The sequence below is a fragment of the Mycteria americana genome, chromosome 18, assembly GCF_035582795.1.
Source record: "Mycteria americana isolate JAX WOST 10 ecotype Jacksonville Zoo and Gardens chromosome 18, USCA_MyAme_1.0, whole genome shotgun sequence".
Classification (NCBI taxonomy): domain Eukaryota; kingdom Metazoa; phylum Chordata; class Aves; order Ciconiiformes; family Ciconiidae; genus Mycteria; species Mycteria americana.
The window spans coordinates 8701514-8721491 of record NC_134382.1 but is presented as its reverse complement, the minus strand read 5'-3'; the positions used below and the strand labels follow the sequence as shown (position 1 = coordinate 8721491).

The 19978-nt window shown below is 57.5% G+C and overlaps 1 protein-coding gene across 6 annotated transcripts; it reads left to right on the top strand.

Moving 5' to 3' along the window:
- The first annotated feature begins 854 nt into the window (after nt 1-854).
- On the top strand, nt 855-19911 carry TMEM240 (transmembrane protein 240). 6 transcript variants are annotated; one of them, XM_075520890.1, is made up of 6 exons: nt 855-1201; nt 1796-2085; nt 2324-2430; nt 14918-15126; nt 18340-19728; nt 19771-19906. In XM_075520890.1, exons 2-5 carry the CDS (start codon nt 2029-2031, stop codon nt 18486-18488), a joined length of 522 nt encoding a protein of 173 aa, XP_075377005.1. In that variant the 5' UTR covers nt 855-1201; nt 1796-2028; the 3' UTR covers nt 18489-19728; nt 19771-19906. The 6 variants fall into 6 exon arrangements, with proteins under 6 accessions (XP_075377005.1, XP_075377006.1, XP_075377003.1 ...); XM_075520891.1 differs by having other exon boundaries at nt 855-1205; nt 1821-2085; XM_075520888.1 differs by having other exon boundaries at nt 855-1205.
- Nucleotides 19912-19978: the final 67 nt, after the last annotated feature.

Here is a 19978-nt window from a genome sequence, read left to right as displayed (position 1 = left end):
AAAACCCAGAACAAGCAAACTCTACTTTGATGGCCCTGAGAAGCCTAAAAAATAGATGATACTTGGGTTCCAGCAAGGTGAAACTAACCTTGAGGACGGCTGAGGACTTGGAGGTGAAAGCACTGCGCAGCACGACGTAACAACCATCAAGCTATGAGCTACCACGCATTTCCCACGTGGTGGCCATAATCTCTTCTGTTCATCCAGATTGCACGGTTTACATTTAAAAAGAACACCGAGCAAGCAAGCAAGCAAGCAAAAAGTTATTGGCTGGTCACTTACGTTATTTTTCCCAGAAGCTCCCAAACATGGCCTGAGTTGGACTGACCAAATAGCACGGTGAAATAAAACCGTGGGAGAACCGGGAGCGTGACCTTTTGCTCGGACCTTAGATCGCAGGTTCGGTCGACGGGAGAAAGTCGTATGGGCTTGTCTTTTATTTCTGTCACAAAAGTGAGTGGCTCTCCTGCGTCTGCATCACCCCAGCTTTTCTTGGGGGCCCAAGTCCAGGGGGGACGCTCGGCAGAGGTGGGAACTGCGCCCAGCTCTGCTGCCGGCGCGCTCAGAGACAGGGGGGCCGGGCACCCGCTGCCTGCCGTGGGTGCCCCTCCGGGCCTCCTCCCCGAGACGGGGGCGAGCGGGCGCTCGGGCCCAGGGGGCCCCAGGCCGGCCCGGGGCCAGGGCCCGGGAGACACCCCCCGCTCCCCCCCCCGCGGGGCCGTCGCTCCCCGAGCCCGGGCGGGAAGCAGCCGGCGGAGGGAGGCGCCGGGGGAAGCGCGGGGGCGCGGCGGAGCGCGGGGCTCCCGTCCCACCCCGCCGCGGGCGGTGCCCGCGCCCCCGGCCCCCCCCCCCCCCCCGCTCCGGCCGGGCGGCGGGCGAGGCCGCGGCCCCCTGCCGCCCCTCCGCGCCCCCTTCCCCCTTGCCCGGGGCGGGGGGGGGGTCCCGGCTGTGCCCCGAGGGCGGGAAATAAGCAAAATCTCCTGCGGGACGCGAGGAGGACGGGGCCGAGGCCGGGCGGGAGGAAGGGCGGGGTGGGGATGGCGTGTGGGACTCGAAACGCGGCCGAGCGCCGCTGCCGGGGCTTCGCTCGGGAAAAGCGTGCGGCTGCGAGGCGGGGGGAAGCCCCGCAAGGGCAGGGCCGCAGAGCTGCCGCTGCTGCCGCCGCTCGCCATGAGCCGCGCTCGGAGCGGCGCCTCCCCACGTAGGTAAATGCCCGGGGTGGGGAGGGGGCGGCCGGCTCTGCCCGGGCGCATCTCCCCGCTGCAGCCCGCGTCCCTCCCCCGGGCAGAGCCGGCGCCGCGCGGAGCCGCCCGGGCCCGGGAGGGGCTGGGCCGGGGGCTTCCAGCACGGAGCCGAGCAGCGGGGACACGCGGCCCCGAGCCGGGAGGGTTGGGGGTTTTCTGCGGGGGGGGGGAGGGGGGGAAGAGGGGGGGGTTTGGGGTTTGATTTTTTTTTTTTTTCCCCCCGCACCCATCGGGAGGGGGGGGGGTGATTTTGGGGAGGGTCGGGGAAGAGGATGCAATGAGGCTCCCCCGGACTGGGTGATTTTTTTTTTTTTTTTTTTTTGCAGCCTGCCTCCTCCTCCCCCAGCCTCTTCCCCCCCCCCCCCCCCCCCCCCCGGTTTTGGCTGGCTCGCTTTCCAGTTGCTGCATGAAGGGCTGTGCTTGTGGCGGTGTGTGCCCGCTCCCGGAGACGTGGCGCACCGCCCTCGGCTGAGGCCGGGGAGAGGCCGGGGGAAGGGGAGCTCTCGATTTTTTTTTTTTTTTTTTTTTTTTACCTGTCACATTTGTCCTAGAAAAATAAAAAAATAAAACGGGCAGGCCGAGGGAGCCCGAGGCATCCCCGGCACGGGGGAGTGCGTGTGTGTGTGCGGGGGGCACCCCGCCGCCCCGCCGCCCCCCGCCGCACCGCAGCGTGCGGGCACCGAGCGCGATGCGCCCCGGGCTGAGCTCTGCGGAATAGCGCGGCCGCCGCTCGCTGTCCGCGGGCTGGGGGCGGACGGACCCGACCGCTGGCAATTCCCTATTGATGTCCATGAATGCAAACACCATGATTTTCATGATCCTGGGCGCCTCTATCGTTATGGTAAGAGATTTTGCTTATTTCCCTCCCCTCCATTCCCCCCCCCCCCCCCCCCCCCCCGGACTGTCCCTTAGCCGGTGCACCTCTGTGTGTATGCGTGTGTGTGCATGTGCGTGTGCCCCATTAAACACCGAAGATTATTTTCTTTATGACTGCTTCAGTCTTTGGCAATCAAACTAGAGTCAATGTTTTATTCCATCATCCAGAGTTGACCAGATGCCTTGGTTATGGGCTCTTACAGGCAATAGCTTGCTTGATGGACATGAATGCGTTGTTGGACAGATTTCACAATTACATCTTGCCACATCTGAGAGGGGAAGACCGAGTTTGCCACTGCAACTGTGGAAGGTAAGTTACCTGCATAAGAGCCCTCTCACCTGTCCCCCAGCCCCTTCCCACCTCATCTCACTGGAAAGGCACAGCGAGGTGGTGGCCAGCGGCAGGGTGCTGCTGGCTGGGCTACCATTTTTGCATTCCGGCTGTGTCTCACCTTCCTCAGCAGCTCCTGCATGAACACGGGGGGGGGGTAGGGGTTTGTTTTTACGGAAGAAGAGTTTTCTGTGGGCCTGGAAGTCCATTTTTCTTTGTGTGCATGCTTGTGTATATGCATCTGCGAGCCCTGGGAAAGTGAGTAACTTTCATTTAAACGCTTGTCATTTTGCCTTTGTTGTCACCGGGCCGTGTCGTTTCTCAGTGTGTTTGTGGTTTGGGTGTTGCAGTTGGTGGTTGTGTGGCTTCAATGGAATGGGCTTTGGAGAACGCGGAGGATCTGTGTCCAGCAAGGAGCGTTGCTGTCTAGGACAGTGTCACTTTGAGGCTTTGTAATCTTTGATCAGCTTTTAATTCTCTGTGGCTTTTCTCCTGAGAGTTGTAATGATGCTGGACGGAGCACACTGAAGTAGCTGGTCTGTGCCTTTGTGGAGCATTTAGTAAGCCGAGAGCATCGGGGTGGATTCTATGCCGAGAGTAACGCCTTTGCTGTGTACAAGTTTATGACCGGACCCATCCCCACCTCTCTCCATGGCTGTTTGGCAGTGCTTAATTCTCCCGACCAACGTAGCACTTCTCGTGTCGTGGGTAATCGCTGAGGTGCTCAGCTTGTAATGGGGCTTTGGCTGCTCTCTGTGTTAGAGCCTGGGGACCGGGCTTTGGGGAGGTGAATTTCTCTCTTCTCGCTGGGGCTGCTCTCAGTGATCCTTACCCTGCACGCCGAGAGGCCTCGTTCCCCCCCGTGCCTGGTCACTCACTGCCTGCTGGAGAGTTTCTCGTCTGGGGGGGAGTAAAGCAGCGTGAGGCTGTGCCAGCTAAAGGACGTGGTGCTGGGGCGGCCCTCCCCTGCCACATCCGACATTTAGACCGAGCTTTACTCCTGTTTGAGCTGCCTCTGGAACCAGCTGCATCCTGTCTCCCAGGCGTCACGTCCCTCTGGTGTCCCTGGTGTGGAAGCTAAGCCGAAACTGGGATGGGCATAGCTTGACGAAGGGAAACTGCTTTGCCCTTCCGCTCTGCTTCATTCCCCGAAGGTGATCATTACCTTTCTCCCCACGGTTCCTCCTCAGACTCCTGGGGCAGAACAGCAAAGAAGGTACAAGCAGCACCTCTAGGGCCAAATGCAGCCAGGCCCTGAGCGATCACTGGATCGCAGATCAAGCAGATCACTGATCACGCAGACCCTAAATACCTGGCTCCTTGGGCACCTCGGGCACCTCTGTGTAAGGTCAGCTGGGGAGACTGTGAACGAGAAACGTCCACAGTGTCTTTGACTTTTTCTGGCAGGGATTGGCTTTTTCTTCAGTAATTTTTTTGGAGTCTTCTTGATGTTTTTCACTAGTTTAAGAGTTTTCCTCTGCCTCTTCAACCAATTTTTCTTTTTACCTGTCACAGCTGTGTTCAGTGGCGGTGGAAAGCGGCTGCTGGTAATAGACTTTCGCATCGTCTGGAGCGACTGAGGAATGTCAGGTCTCACTGGCGTTCTTGGCAGTGTCCCCTCTGCCCAAGTCTGAGAAGGTGGCAGGGGCACTCCTCTCTCCTCTGACTGTATGTCTGCAGAGATGCTGTTGAGGCAGATAAATTAGCCATGGCACTCTCCCCAGACATAGTTAGGTCATTTCTTAGAAAGTGCACAAAACAGCTTCCAAATTGTCAAGCATGGATCTGAGCGGAGGCAAAAAGCGGAAGTTTACCAGTTGCCTTAGGTACGTAGAAGCAATGGCTCTTGCCAACAGAAATAGCATACAGGCTCCATTCCTGGGCACGGGCTCTTGCTCTGCGTGAGCATTGGTTTCAACGTGTTCGTGCTCTGATACAGAAGACGCTTGCCCAAAGCATCCCTGTACTATGGGACTTCGTGTGGGCTCACGCTAAGTTTTGCTCTGTGGTCCTCACCTGCTCTCTGTGAGCTCTGACCTGCTGCCCCAACGCCAGCGTTTCGGGGTCTCTGATTTAAAAGGCAGGTGATGCTGAACGTGCCTCGTCCTTTCTGCCAGCTCTCCCAGCGCCCCGAGCGCGGGCCTTGAGCGCACATAGCGTGAGCCGTGCGCGGTTCTGCCTTGCGCCGGGCAAGGGTGCATCCTGGAGCACGTTGTGAACGGCGGTTCCAGGGATGGATGAAGGACTCTTAATTTGCCCATAACCAAAGGGAGTCGTTGTCGGAGGGAACGGGCTGCAGTTCGGTGTGTTGCAGGGAGGAATGGGGAAAATGAGTAAATGTTGCAGAAATGGAAGGGAAGGAGGAACTGGAATAAGTGAAGATTGGTGTGCAATAGGCCGAGCTGCTGCGATTCCTGTTCTTCCCTCCTGCCCTAGCCTAGGTTGTAGCCTCAGTCACACCAACTAATTCATTCAGAAATGTTTCCCTTCCACTCTCCTATGCTGGTTGTGGCCTTCCTCAGGGTTTCAGAGTGGACTCCTTCCCCAGGAGTGGTCTACCATGTCTAAGCACCCCAGGCTGGACTGCGAGTACCTGGCCTTGGGCGTGCGGTGCACAGCAGGATGTGCTCTCCGGAGGGAATCGGAATCTGCACTGAGCTTACGGCAGCGTGAGGGGCTGGGAGCCCTTGCCTTGCTGGTGGTGGCTGCGGGCAGCGAGGGCTGACGCCGTGTGTGGCTCCGGTGCCAGCTGAAGCCGGGCATGCCAGGGGATCTGGGGCTCCGTTCTCTGCCCCTCCCAGGCCTCGGTGTCCCACCTCATCCCTGCAAGGCTCCAGGGACAAAGCCCAGCCTTCACCCTTGGCTGTCCCTGCCGCTCTTTGATGCTAGAGTGCCCTTCGCAGCCAGAAGACTGGGAAGACGGCAGGCAGCCCTGGGCATGTGGCTCCTGGCTCAGACCACAGCGGGCGAGGGGCCAGAGGCGATGTGTGTCATTAGGGCACCTGCAGCCCGGATCTCCACTCGCTCGGCAGCGGGATGGGGGCCTGGCTGTGCTTCCAGCTCCCTCTTCTCACTTGTTTCTGTCCACGCTTTCTGCTCCCCTGGGAAGGGCGGCTGGGACACGGCGAGTCTCCCTCCAGTGTTGGTCTCTGGTGGGAGGCTGGCAGGGAGCGGCGTGAGCCGTACCCACCCCGGGCTCTGCCCACATTTTGGTGGCCCTAGGCTCGGTAGAGTCGCCTGGGTGCACGGCCAGCAGGGTGCACGGCCAGCAGGGTGCATGGAGGCTGTGGCTGGGGTCTCGCCTCATGGGCAGCGATGTGTCTTTCGCCGGAGTCTGCCTGTTCTCCTCTCCATGGGGGACTGGGCCTAGCAAGGAGGTCCCAGGGCAAGTGGAAGGGAGCGCTGGCTTATGGCACCCTGCCCACTTCTTCCTGAAGTGCCCTCTGCCAACCCCTGCCTCACAGAGAGGGCCTCGTTGCCTGCGGCTGGGGACTACACTTTGGGTTTTTCCCCATGTTCCTACGCGCTCGGTGTGTTAGCAGTGACTGGGGAGAGTCACTGGGGTCAAGACGTTTGGGGAAGAAAACCAGCCCCATCTTCAGGCGCTGCCGACGGCTGGACACGGGCGCTGCTGGGGCTGATCTCCGCCCTCGCTGCGCACACCCCTGTGGGGCCTGGGTCGCTGGGGCTATCTGAGGCTGACGCCGTTGCTTGCCACGTTACGCCAGAAGCAAGGTAGCGATTTGTGGAGGCAAGCGTGACCTCGCTACGCCGGGCCCTGGCAGGTGCTTTGCAGGCCTGCGATGTCGGAAGGGAGTTGTGGCCTCGTGCTGGACGCGGGAGAACTGGGAGGGTGCTTGGGAAGGTTGTGCTGTGCCACCGTTTCAGTGACGGCCTGTGGCTGCGGGGACCGGACCCCATGGCTGGCTGCGTGGGGCTGGGAGGTTGCACATCGAGCTGCCCTTCTCTCCCGCCCAGTGCAAAGGAAGCGGGCGGTCAAGGCTGATGCATATCCGTGGTCTGTTAAGTGCCAACGTCCACTTAACGCCCTCTTTCCAGTTTGAGTGAGCCTGGGCTGGACAGTGCCTTTGCCATAGGAGCGGGCCTGCTCCGAGAGCCGAGGCGGCGAGTCCCGGGGGCTGGGAGGGGAGCAGATGCGCTCGTCTGTGCCGGCAGGGTCTTGCTGCTGGGCCGGGCTGGTGCCTTCCCGCTCGGCTGCCCCGCTGGCAGCACTAGAGCCAGGGAGGGCGACGCTGCCAGAACCCCTGAGGCCAGTCAAAGTGCATCTACGGTTGTTCGGTGGGAAAACGCTCCCGGTTGCTTCCCAGTTGCTTCCCAAACGCTTCCCAGTTGCTTGGGAAGGCGTAGTGACGGTGCATGGAGTGAGAACGTCAGCAGAGAGACAGGGCTGGCCCTGGCACCCGGTGCTGCCACTGAGCCCGCACAGAAATGCCCGGTACGAGAAGGACCGTTCCTTTCTTAACATCTGCCTTCTTGCTGGAGGAAGACGGGGTGACAGCCACATTTACACTCCCGCTGGCTCCTGCTGATGCCGTGCGGGAATGTGCCTGCTGGAGCAGATCCCTGGGGAAGCTTGGCACTCTCTGTCCTCAGCATGTGGAGATATTCAGGCTGTCCAAATCACTATGCCGGGGCCTGCTTGCGTGCAGGCAGCCCAGCCCCTCGGGTCCTACCTCCTTGGGATGTACCTGTTCCCAGGAGAGAGCAGAGCTACGGAGGACTGCAGACGCCTCGCACCGCCCCAGTCCGAATGTCTCTGTCCCAGCCAGTAAAGGGTCCTCTCTGGAAGCAGAGAGCTGGCAGCAGATCAGGAGCTGGGTGATGTCATGCAAAGGAAAAACACCAAAGGGCGTCCGTGGAGGCAGGGTGAGGTGGAGAGAACAGATGACACCTGCATGGAGCGAGGACCCATCAAAACAGCCTGGGGGGCTTGGAGGTTCCCTGTCTGGGAAAGGACAGGGACCTCAGGAGCTCTGGCATGTATTCTCCTTGCCACTGACCTTCTGAGTGACCTTGGGTGAGTCTTTCCCTCCCAGGCAAAGTCTCTCCCCATGAGCGGGATTAGAAGGGACTTGCGAGGATGTCAGCCTTACCGGAATCCCAGTACCCTGCAGCAGAGCTGGGGGCCTGGCCAACCCTCAAGCCAGCTCTCCCTGTCTGAGGGATTCTTCAGCCCTGCTCTCACTAGGCTCTGATCCAGGAGGGAAGGTCTCGGGGCAAGGCTCTGCCGGACCTCTCCGGAGCGACCGGTGTGCGTGGAGACCCTGCGCTGCAATGGGCTGGGCACAGGGTGGAAACGCGTGAGGTGGCTGCTGGCTGGGGCTCTGCCCTGATGCTGGGAGCACTGGCGGCACCGGTGAGTAGGGAGGATGGCCGGTGGTGCTGGAGCAGCGTTGCCTTGTGGCAGCGTGGGTTGGAGTAATGCTGCTCGCCGGGCTCTGTCCGCGGGGGGCCAAATGCCGCCCTCCGCACGCAGAGGAGGGACGGGCCGGGGCTTGTCCCGGGCTAGCAGCGCTGCTGTCGGGAGGTACGCACAGAGCACAGTTTTGCTCTGTTTCCTCCTTTCCCAGCCACTCTGGCAAAGTCATTAAACCTCTCTGTCCCCAGATCCTCTGTGGATGTGCCGGGAGGCTGGGAGCGCTCGCTGCCGGGTGCTGGAGCCCACCAGGCCTTTCTTGGGCTTCTGGCAGCCGCCACAGTGCGAAGGGTCCCAGGGAGACGTTGTCACCGCTGCAGCGGTGCCATCCACGCTGGTCTGCAGCCTGGCTTTGCTGGCAGTGGCTCCGAGAGGCGCTGGGCTGTTTGGCACGTTTGGGGAGAGGCTGCAAGGTCAGACAGGGATGCGGAACAGGGAGGCTGCTTGCCCGCCCCTGGCTCCGCTTGCAGCCCCTGTGCAGGGCACGCCGCGGTGGCTGTGCCTGGGGGCTGGCCGGCAAGGCGGGATAAGCCACGTTCTCCCAAATCCTGCTGCGGCTGGAGATGGGGAACGGGAAAGTCCAGCCGGGTTGTGACAGCTGCGGCGTGAGCCCGGGAGATGTGACGCGTCTGCTGCCGACGGAGACCGTCACCTGCCCGGGAGGGAGCCAGGCTGAGCCAGAGCATCGGCGTGCGGCAGCCCCAGCGGAGGGGGGGAGTGGAAAGTGTAGAGGCAGCGACGGGCTCTTTGCATTTAAAACGACGGATCGGTGGCGTTTTTTTAAAGGCTCCCGTGCTGTGCGTTGGCTGCAGCAGCCAGCACACGCGCAAGGTCACTGGAAGGGACAATAGCGCTTTGGGCAGCTCCGTGGTGAAACTTCCCAGCCGTGCTGGCCAAGGCTCTGCTCCGGCCCGCTGCACTGCTTGCTCTAGGAGGGAGGAGAGGTCTTCCCCCTTTGTCACAAAGACTGGGAAAGGGGACGGGGATGCTCCAGCTCAAGCACACGCGCACAGACGCAAACACCGTGCTCCCTTTGTCCAGCGGCTTCAGTTCCTCACCTGAGCCAGGTGCTGCTAGCGGGGACGCATCAGCAAATCCAGCCTCTCCCTTGCTTCGGGAGAGCGGCTGCTGGCGATCTCCAGACCTCAGGCTTTTGAGGGTGTTTCTGGCCTGAATGTGGTTACGTTTCTTTTCCTACAATTACATCTGCTTCCCGCGGAAGCCCCACCACACCGAGGGTGGGCACGGCTGTTAGGTGTGGATGGCGCATGAAGGGAGGTGGCACCTCATTAACCCCGTAGGAGTAATTTGGCCTGGATCTGTTGTGACAATTGATACCAGCTCGAAGTGCCCAGGAACTGGCCCTCGGGTTAGTTGGTACATCTTTTTCTTGTAAAGAAACATGGTCAGGAGGCGGGTTTACCTTTTGAGGACCACGTGTACTTTGTGCCAGCTCTCTCGCAGCTGTGAACCCCGGAGTCCTCACACCTGCGTCAGTCGTCTGACTGCTGGCTAAGGTGCTGCAAGGCTGAAGGAGCTTTTCATCTCTTCTCAAAGGTCTTTGGCTGGTGAAACAGGCGCTGGCTGGAGGGTCGTGTCAGCCCCTGGATGGCCACATGGCTGAAAACAAGGTCTGGCCAAAAGCATTTGCTCTGAGGAGCTGCCCTGCCAGAACCTGGTCTTCAGCACTGTCTGGACGTGCGCTGGCGTGGAGCTGGTGGTGGTTTGCTGCACCCACGTTATGCTCAGCTTAGAGGTGGTTGTTCCCTCACCGGATCCAGCCCCCAGAGCCGTCCGGGCCACGTTCCGGTTTCCAATTCCCTTGATACGTGGTGGGGACCCTGGACCTTTGCGCATTATTAACAACATGCTGGGCTGATGTGCCCGTGTCTCTGAATCGCTCCTGTAACGTCCCGGAGGACTTGAGCTGCAACAGAAAACTCCTGGGGGTCTGTCCCTGTTCTCCTCCCCATCTCAGTGGCACCGCTCAATCCTGGTAAGCCAAAACGAAGCATAAAAATCCCTGCAGCCCAGATCTCCCAACTGTTGCACTAGCAGGAGAAATTAATTTTCCCTGAGCCTTGCTAAACCCTTTCCAGAAAACTCTGCGGAGTGGAAACCTAGCACCGGCATCTCCACTGCACAGAACCGCTCCGGTAACGCAGGGTTCCCACCAGCTGCCTGGGAGGTAGCAGTGCAGGGCCTCGGCTGCTTTCCTGGGTGCTTCAGTGACAGAGGCTTTTCTTTTAAGGAAATTTGCACCTGGGATCCAACTTTGATTTCTGATACTTGGAAAATTAGGTTGCCAAATGCAGATAGGTCAAAGTTTTTGCTCTCTGTTGGATTTTGCCTCCCATGAATCGCCTTTGGACTTCTTGGTGGCTCACCATACAACAGGACTGACTCCTTTCTGCCCTGGCCATGACTGTCCCGCAGCGCTTCAGGCTGTACGGGCAAAGGGCTGGCACAGGGACGCTGCAAGGACTGGATCCCTCCTTACGGAATGCCGGAAGCCAATGGTCACTTTGTGTGCCCAGCCCAGACATGAACAGCGAGAAAGGGTGAACCAGCCGTCCTTTCCTGGAGCTTCCTCCCTCCGTCGTCTGGCTGAGCTGTGCCGTGCGGCTCACGGGAACGCCGAGATGTCGGTGCAGTCACTTTAGAGCGGTTGTGTTGGAAATAGTTGTTGCCAACTTCAGTTGCACACCAGAGCTGGTCACGTTGTCTTTCTGTCTGCCCCACTCCAGCCTCTAGAGCTAAATGACCTGCAGACCTAGACGCGCTGTGCTGTGGAGCCTGGAGAAGAGAAGGCTCAGGGGGCATCTTGTCAATGTCTATAAATCCATGAAGGGAGGGTGTAAAGAAGGCAGAGCCAGGCTCTTTTCAGTGGTCCCCAGTGACAGGACCACAGGCGATGGGCACAAACTGAAACACGGGAGGTTCCGCTTGAACTTCATCACCACTGTGAGGGTGACTGAGCACTGGGACAGGTTGCTGAGAGAGGTTGTGGTCTCCCTCCTTGGCAATATTTAAATGCCATCTGAACATGGTCCTGGGCAACCGGCTCTGGGTGGCCCTGCTTGAGCAGGGAGGTGGACCAGATGACCTCCGAGGTCCTCTCCAACCTCAACCACTCTGTGATTCTGTGTTTTTATGGAAGCTACAGGGCAGAAACAGGGACTTCACCTCTGAGTCTGGACTCTGAAATCACCGGGCTTTGGGGACAGTCCCCTGCACGTGGAGAGGGAGCTGCGAACACAAAAGGAGTGTCAGGCCCTTACTGCTGTCCCCAAGGTGCCATGCAGCCCAGTGGTGACCAAAGGAGCCAGGAGAGCTGGAGGAGATCCCACTGCAGTGTGCAGAGTCAGCCTGCGCTGAGGAGAGGGACGAGGCAGGGAGGAGGTGACTGTGTCCCTTCCCTCAGTGCCCTGCAAGCAGAGGACAAGAGCTGGGAAGAAGGCAGATTGTGTGGTAGGAAGAAACTTCTTGTGAAGCACGTGAGGAGCGTGCCGTGTCCCACGTTACTGCAGCGCTGGCCGTGCTGCACGTGTGTGTGTGTGTGTGTGCACGTGTGCCAGTGATACAGGCACAGCCCTGCTCCCAGTACTGGGGAGGTTTGGCAGTGGGAGGAGCGTGCTGCAGGACTCTCTTCTGGTACAGGGCTGAGACCCTCCGTGAAAACCACCTCACGTGTGGAGAGAGGTCTACGCTCACTTCCTAGGAATGGGTCTGTCCTTGATGTGTCTGGGAAGTTTTGCTTCTCTCAACCCCAGAGATGGCTGCGTGTTCGTGATGCTCTGCATGGGGAGGCTTTAGATAGCCCTGTGGGTTGTGACACAACGATGTGGGTCCAGAGAAGGGCAACGGAGCTGGGGAAGGGTCTGGAGCACAAGGCTGATGGGGAGCGGCTGAGGGAGCTGGGGTTGTTCAGCCTGGAGAAAAGGAGGCTGAGGGGAGACCTCATCGCTCTCTACAACTGCCTGAAAGGAGGCTGTCGAGAGGTGGGGTCGGTCTCTTCTCCCAGGTCACAAGTGATAGGACGAGAGGAAATGGCCTCAAGTTGCACCAGGGGAGGTTTAGACTGGACATTAGGAAATTTTACTTCACGGAAAGGGTTGTCAAGCATTGGAACAGGCTGCCCAGAGAAGTGGTTGAGTCCCCATCCCTGGAGGTATCTAAAAGCCGTTTGGATGAGGTGTTTAGGGACATGGTGCAGTGGTGGGCTTGGCAGTGTTAGGTTTACGGTTGGACTCGATGATCTTAAAGGGCTTTTCCAACCTATACGATGCTGTGATTCTGTGATTCTGTGATGCAGAGGAGATACATACCAGCTCCTGCTGAGGCACTCAAGTTCTTGATCATTCAAGGAGTCTAGCTTTCTGGAGGTGCTTGTGGGCTCAGCCCTTAGGCTATTTTTGTACTGCAAGAAGCAAAAGGGAGTAAGTTAAGGACCTGCCAGGTATCCCTGGCAGTGCCTGGGGAAGCATGGCACATGGCGTGAGGCTTGCCTTCTCCCCTTCTGCAAAGCTGCTTGGCTGTGTTCATGAAATCAATGGGAGCCCTCCCATTCATGCATAAGAGCTCCCTTTTTGGGAGCCCTCCCTCAACACCCCCTCTACCCCCTAGATTTTCCCTAGCCAAATGAGGGGAAGAAGAAGTCTCTGGTTACAAACCAGCCAGCAAGAGAAGGCACGAGCAGGGCCTGCCCTTAGCCTCTGAGGACACTTGGAGCTGCCATCGGAGCTGGCCTGGGTGCATCTCCTTGCCGCTACTGCCCCAGTCCGGTCCCTCGTACTGGGGCCTTTGCTGACGCAAACGGGGAGCAGTCCGAGACAGCAGGAGCATGGCTCGATGGGCTTCCCATCCGCACAGCCTTTTCCACCCCCCCGTGCCATGGCACCAGGTTGTGCACCAGCCCTACGTGCCTTGATCTGCCGGGAGCTGGTGCCGCTGGTGCAGGTGGCCTCCATTAAGTCGTTGCTGAGATTAGGGCTGTTTTCAGTAGGTTCCTTTGAGTGGAGGTTTGTTTGTGTAAATATTTGGACATTTCTCAGGCATGATTATTGAGCAACCTGCACCTCATGCATATTCAGAGGCCTCCAGCGATTGCCTCCTCTCCTGCATGTGGGAGCAGGGCTGGGGCCGTGGATGCGGGAGGGACGTGAGCGTAGGTGGTGCTGGCGGGGGTGACGGCGGGCAATGCTGGAGAGACCCCACGCGACCGTGCCCTGGCCTTGAGCTGGGCGCCCTGGCGATGCGTCTGTGCTGCAGTGCCGGGGCCGTCGTGGTGGTCTGACGCACGCGACCTTAGCAGTCCCGGCAGGCGCGTGGGGCTGCTGAGCGCCGCGCCACGGCTGCCCGGCCGATCCGGGCTCCCCGGCAGCAGTGACGGCGCCTGCCCGAGCAGTGCCTGCCTGGCAGTCAGGCAGCGGGAGGAGGCAGGGCGGCTAAGCCCAGAGCCTGGGCAGCCTCATGGCTCCTGGCTGCTCTCGGGGAAGGTTAAGAGCCGCTTAAAACAGACGCAGAGGCTCCAGAGCAGCTTGCTTCCAGTTTTGCTTTGCATCCTGCATCCCCTGGCACCGGGGCTCCTCCTGCCCCGCAGGCTCAGCTCCCCTGTCACAGCTGGGCCCCTCCCATTCAGCCCCCACAGACCTGCCTTATTTTTTTCTACCCTACAACTCCCTCACTCCATCCCTGCCATTTTCCTGCTTTTCCCAAGTTAACCGGGGTCTTTCAAGCAGTCCAGCATCATCCCAAGCTTGGTCCCCATCACCTCATTGCACAAATGAACCCAGTCACTCTTCTGGCGTAAGGCACGGGGCCAGCCTCTCCAGAACCCCTGGAGACAGAGACGTAAGGCTCTGAAAGCTCCGGAGTCCATGCTGTCCCTCTGAGGAGACCGGCAGCCAGTGGCACACCAGCCCTCCCTGCTGCGTGCCGCCGCGCCTGTTGGCGGGCAGGGCATCCGCTGTGCTCTTTGGGGCCAGCACTCAGCTGATGGCTTGTTTTGGAGACTGGCTACAACGCAAGGTCAGGCCGTGTCCCCGGCAAGGGATGAATGGTGGGACGGGATGGGAGGCCGGGTGCTGGCAGATCCCGCACCCAGCAGGGTCAGGAGCCGGAGCCCTGCGGGAGGGAGCTGTGAGGTTCAGCTGCCGTTTGCCCCAGGCGGCATTCGGGGCACGAAGGGGAGGCTTGCTGGCGGCTCCTGTGCTGAGAGAGAGTTCTTGCTACCCGCTACAGGCAGTAATTGTTCCTTGAGGAAGGTGAGGGAGACCCCGCATCCCAAACCACCCCACTGAGAGAACCTGAGACAGTCTTAGAGCTTGCGTGACTTCTCCAGGAGTGATACGTTGCAGGGTCTCTGCCATCTGCTGTCTGAGGAGGAATTCAAGGCATGCTTTCAAGTACTTCCTCCATGGCTGTAAACATGCTCTGCTTTAATACGTGAAAGATAGGATTCTCATTGTACTCTGAGAGGGATGGGACACTTAAGCAAACCAGCACACCTCTGGAGAAGCGCCGCGAAGCTGCTAGCCCTGGCAGGACGGCACAGCAGAGGGCTTCTCTAACCCCCGTGAGCCGCATGTTAGGATTGCACTTGCAGGGCTGCACTCTCAGACTCTGCGTACTCGCAGGGGCCAAGCGTCACTGACCTCTGCCTGCGAACACGGACGCGGTAGCGCCCTTTACGTCTCTGGGGGGTGACCACTCCAACCTCGTGCTGTCCTTAATATTATCTTCCGTTTTACAGATGATGAACTTGGGCACAGAGCCTGTGGCAGGAACGCGACATGAGTTCCAGGCATGGGTTCAGGTTTCTGTACTTTTCTGCCTCGCTCTCTGCCAGTGCCTCTGCTGACGTAAGCACAAAAAGCCAAGACAGCACTTCTGCTCCCAGGGATGTTGGTGGAAACTGGAAGGAATGGTGTTAAACCAGCCCCTGGCCACGAGAGCAGGCGCTGGATGGAAAAACGTACTCTGCTCTTCTCCACTGATGCTTTTCCCTGTTTCTGTTCCCTGCAACAGGCATCATGTCCATTATGTTATTCCATATGATGGGGATCAGTCAGTGGTGGACTCCTCGGAGAATTACTTTGTGACTGACAATGTAACCAAGCAAGAGATTGATCTGATGCTGGGACTTTTGCTGGGCTTTTGTATAAGCTGGTTTCTGGTGTGGATGGATGGGGTTCTCCATTATGCAGTGCGAGCCTGGAGAACTAGCCGACGCTATGGTAAGTGCAGCCTCCTGGGCTCCCTTCTCCTTCCTCAACCCCGTGCCCTGTCCTCTGAGGCTGGTGGAGAGGGAGGAGGTCAACAGCCTCGCAGCGTTTGGTCCATGTGGGTCTGGCACGGGGCTGCCCAGCCGTATCCCAGCCCCCTTTATACAGGCAGGAGCGTTTCTGTGGCAGTAGCCAGCCGAGGAGCCGAGCCTCGAGGGCTCTGCTTTGGAAAGCGTAACGTATGTGTTGGTGCAAAGGGGGGTTTGATGGAAAGCAACATGTTTACCCGTAGGCAGGCTGGCAGATGGCGGTTGTATGTCTGCACATGTGGGCAGAATATTTTTCAGGCCAGACAAAACTTCCCTGAAATCTGGATTTTTCTGTGCATATAATTTGCAGCCAGGCACATGCTTATGGAGTGCAGCCTCTTGTTTGTATAAACTTGTGACAATGTGATGACAATGACAGACATTTCTGTCTTGTGTCAGGGAGGTTTCCCCATCCTCATTGCTGTTCCAGATGTGTCAGGTTTTTTCGGTAGTGCCATCAGCCCCACGGGGGGAAGCGTTAGCCATACTAGTTAGCCTTTGGACCGGTTAGCTTAGCATCCGGAACTAACATCCTCCAGAGGCCCTCTCTGCCCCTCTTCGCTCTCTCAGCATGGACATCCCATGAACTTTAATTGTTGGAGAGAAAAAAGACAGAAAAAACTATTAAAATAGTGAATGGTTTGAAATTCCGTAATTGGAATGTACCTTAATGTACCTACAGCTATGTAGGTACCCATACGCGTACCTACGAATCTCAGCCTCTCTCTCTCTGACGGATGGTTTCTGTTAAATCACAACTCAGAGGAAAAGGAGAGTGAGCAAGAGAAAGATTCATCTGTAAACCCGTGAGAAATTCTAATTAGGGAAGTGGACTCTCTCTTTCTAGAAACTCAGATCAACGTTATATTAATTTCTCATTACTCTTCCCAAATCCCCAGCAGCCTGCTTGAGCAGTTTCTGAATCGGGGCTCTCTTGAGGCTGTGTGGCTGCCGTTTCCCAAGCAGAAGGCTAATTGTCAGCGTTTCCAGAGAGATCTCAGGTACCCAGCCAATCTTGTGGCCGTGACACCTGGTTTTGGCCGGACCACCCGTGGCTGTGAGCTCATCGGGGCTCATGAAGTCAGCAGGGCTGGCAGGAGCTCTCCGGGGGTGAGATGCCGTAGCGAGCACAGCGATATTGTTCTGCAGAGCTGTTGCCTTTCCTTACGGAGCGGTGAGCTACAGCCATGGTATCGCCATCCAGCCTACCTTCTTGTGAACGGATACTGCATAGATTTTTATTTTTAGTAATTAAGGGTAACGCTAGTAATTAATTTCGTATTTAAGCCGAACGATCTTTTTTCTTTCCTTTTTTTTTTTTTTTCTCCCTGTGTATGCATATTCTTAGGCTTTAAGAAAGGGTTGGCCAACGGTGCAATATACCGTGCAGATACATCTTTTCCGAAAATGAATGCAGCGTTACTTTGCACCCAGCTTTTTTCTTCCCTTAGCAACCCCATTGGCAGTGCCCCTTTCACGGTGCAGGAGGCCGACAGCCCTTCTGGCCTGAGACGTTGGCTCTTGGTGCCGTCAGTGGTGCGACCGGTCTGCTCTTACAGCAGGTTGGTTGTTCCACAGCTGTGTGCTTTGCACTGTTCCCGGCTCTGCGAACAACCCCGTGTCCTCGCAATCAAGTGTGTGGTAGAAGAGACCCTGGAAGCCCTTCTCATCTAATCCGTAGCTGAGGTTTCCAGTGTACGCTGCGCCACGGGACACGATGTCTCTTTCCAGTAAAGGTTTTTACATGCCTCGAACTGCTCTGTCCGAAGAGAAGGCAGGGCGCTTGTGTGCCATGCTGAGTGCATTTCAGGCTGAAAAATCACTGGGGAGTTCGGAGTAAAATAATGAACGTTGAGCTTTCAGGTATTGCCTATTCATTCAAATCAACCATGCGAATCTAGTCCTTTTAAAGGCAATAAGCAGAAAGGATACCTATTTCTCTGTTGAACGAGTACCCAAGCTAAAATTTCCTTCTAAAGAAAGAAATGGTGCCTGTGATGGTGAGAGCTAGGGGTAGGGGAAATACAAAATACCGTACTGGTACAGAATGTAGAGCCCTCCCTGAAATACATGAGTACCACTTAGCAATGACTCAATGTCACATTGTGGCCTGATCAGCTTAAATTTTGGTCTATTAGAATAACCTATAGCTCCTTCCTGATGGAAGAGATTTCTTAAAATAGAAAATATTCTATAGAAACTCAGACATCAGACAGCGCTTCACGGTAGCTGCAGTGCTGGTCAGAGCAGGCACGTACCACCTCATTGCAATAGCTCAACTTTATACAATCTGTCGTTCTCTGGGACTGTCGGATTCTCCCTTATGGGGTTGGGCTATGTGTATTTCTGGGTGGAATGACCCAAAATTCTCATGAAACTGTATGGCAGCTGAAATATTGCTACAGGGAAAGGTTCACGGGCTGAGAGCTGAAACCCTGGATAAAAAAAATGACGCCGTCCCCTGCACCGGCTGTGGGGCAGAAAGGGGCTTGTGCTGATGTTGTGTGAAACTGGCCAGTATTTCAGAAGACAGAAGAAAAGAGCCAGGGTTGAACAGGGACGGGACGTATGTGGCAGCTGTGTGCTGCTGTTTCCCTGGCAGCTTGGTCCCCAGAGCAGCTCCCCGCTAGCTACAGAGACTAGCAGAGCTCAGTACGAGGTGCCTGCCCTCGCGGAGCCTTGCCCACCCCTTTACCCCGACATCCGGAGCGTGAGTAGGGCACAAGGAGGGCTGGAGGGTAGGGCTCATCACGAGGAGTTGGTTCCTACCAAGAGCAGAAAGCTGGCGTTCGCCTCTCCTCGCTCCCACCCTCGCTGTCCTGATGGGCCAGTGCAGCCCCTCTGTGCCTCTCTGGAGGGAAGCCCTTCCTACGGCGGGCACGACCAAGGTGCGTCCTGCTCAGGGTCACGGCTGAGCGGCGGGTAGCCGCTGGCTGCGTTCGGGGCTGTTGCGAGTCTGGGAGAGGAGCGGGCGATGCTGCGGCTACGGCCAGGGCACGACGTCTGGCCGGGGAACAAGCGTGGTCTGCGGGGAAGCCGCAGGGGTGGCCTTGCCAAGGCCCAAACTAGTGCCTGATTTCTGTGGGTCTCACCGTTCCTGTAATATCTCATCTTCCTTCTCCTTTCTGCCTTCCAGACAATTCCTGGTCTTGGATTCCAAAATTTTGTAACTTAAAGGAGTTCAGAAAACGTCATCACAGGCAGTACGAGGAGGCGACTGGCAACATGGTGCACATCAAACAGAAGCTGTACCATAACGGGCACCCCAGCCCACGGCACCTCTGAGGAATGCCTTCCCCTCCAGAGACTGCAGTGAGGTTTTAAAAAGGACTTTGCTCTTCTTCCAGGGGAACAGCTACTAGTTTGCTCCTGTCTGGAAGCCAGCTGAGGACACAATTTTACTTATCCATCCTGTGTGTCCCTGTGGCACACCACGATGCACAACTAAGCCAGTCCTGGATGCTACGCAGCCAAGACATTGCACTGTGTTCCACATTTTATTGTCAGACTTGTGTATATATGTAAAAAGCAGACAAACAAAAACAAACAAAAAAGAGAAAAAGAGATTTGCATTATACTTTCAACCCCCTTTTCCTGGCATTCACGGCTGTCCTGCACATCCAGCTACCCTACGGGGAATGTTGGCCAAGGGTGTGGAGGTGGGACAACATGAAGACGATGCAGAGTTTCTCATCCAAGAGCTCAAGTCCCCCGTTTCTTTGCTCCTTTGGCTTGTTTTTGCTCTGCTCCGTTCCTTCCGTTGCTAGAATGGCTTGGCTGGTCACAGGTTTGGATGGGGACTGCTGCCAGCTGGGTGTGAAGGCACAGCGTCCCTTTTGCTTTGGTTCATGTTTTGGGGAGCTGCTGTGGGGGAAGGAGGTCCTGGGAATATAGAACCGATTTGTTGTTTGCATTGCTATACACTGAAACCTGCCTTAAGCAATCCAAGAAATTGTAGTGCCAGGGGAACAGTACGATAAGGTATGGGTCCAGTCCACAGGGCTGGCGCTGCCTGGTTTACGCCGCGTTTATATCGGCGGCACCGTGCCGATGGCAGTGCCGTTATTCTTCACTGATGCTAGAGAGGAGTTGCTCCTGATATGCGGGAAGAAGCGTATCGAGTCGAATGGTGTTAGAGCTGCCTTGCACCCGGATCATACCCCTCTGCCGCATAACCACCGCCCACCCCTTGCCTGGTGCCTCTTCTTGGAGGTGAGCCTGAGGCCCTGGTTAGTGCCAGCCCGGGAACCCTGGCAATGCAGTGAGAGGGTCCTGCTCACTGTCTCGCTCCTCCTGCACCTGAACAGCCGCCTCTCTTCTCGCGTTACTGCTCCGAGCTGAAATAGCACGTCAGCAGCAGGCTGGGCTTGGCTTGAGGAACACAGAGAGACGTGGGCCTGAAGCCAAGCTCATCTACAGAGCCAAACGTCCCAATAACGGGTCCAATCAAAGTACGAGGATGCTCTAATGTGGTTTTGCCTTTGCTTCCCCTGGTCGCAGCTTAGGTGTGGGTTTCAAGGTAGCTGTCAAGCTACCTTGACGTCGTTTTGGTAGCGTTGGTTGGTAGCGTTGGTTTTGTAAACCAGCGTCCGCATCCAGAGACCTCCTTCGCTTGCAGCCGGAGTTGCCTGAAGGAGTTGACAGAGCCCCTAGACAGCGCGCTGGTACGCGATTCCTGTAGCAGTCGTGTTCTGCTGGGGGAGAGAAGCAAATGCGCCCAGACGGCATTGCTTTCGCACAGGCCGGGCGGCAGCCCGCAGCGGCCCTCCTGCCTG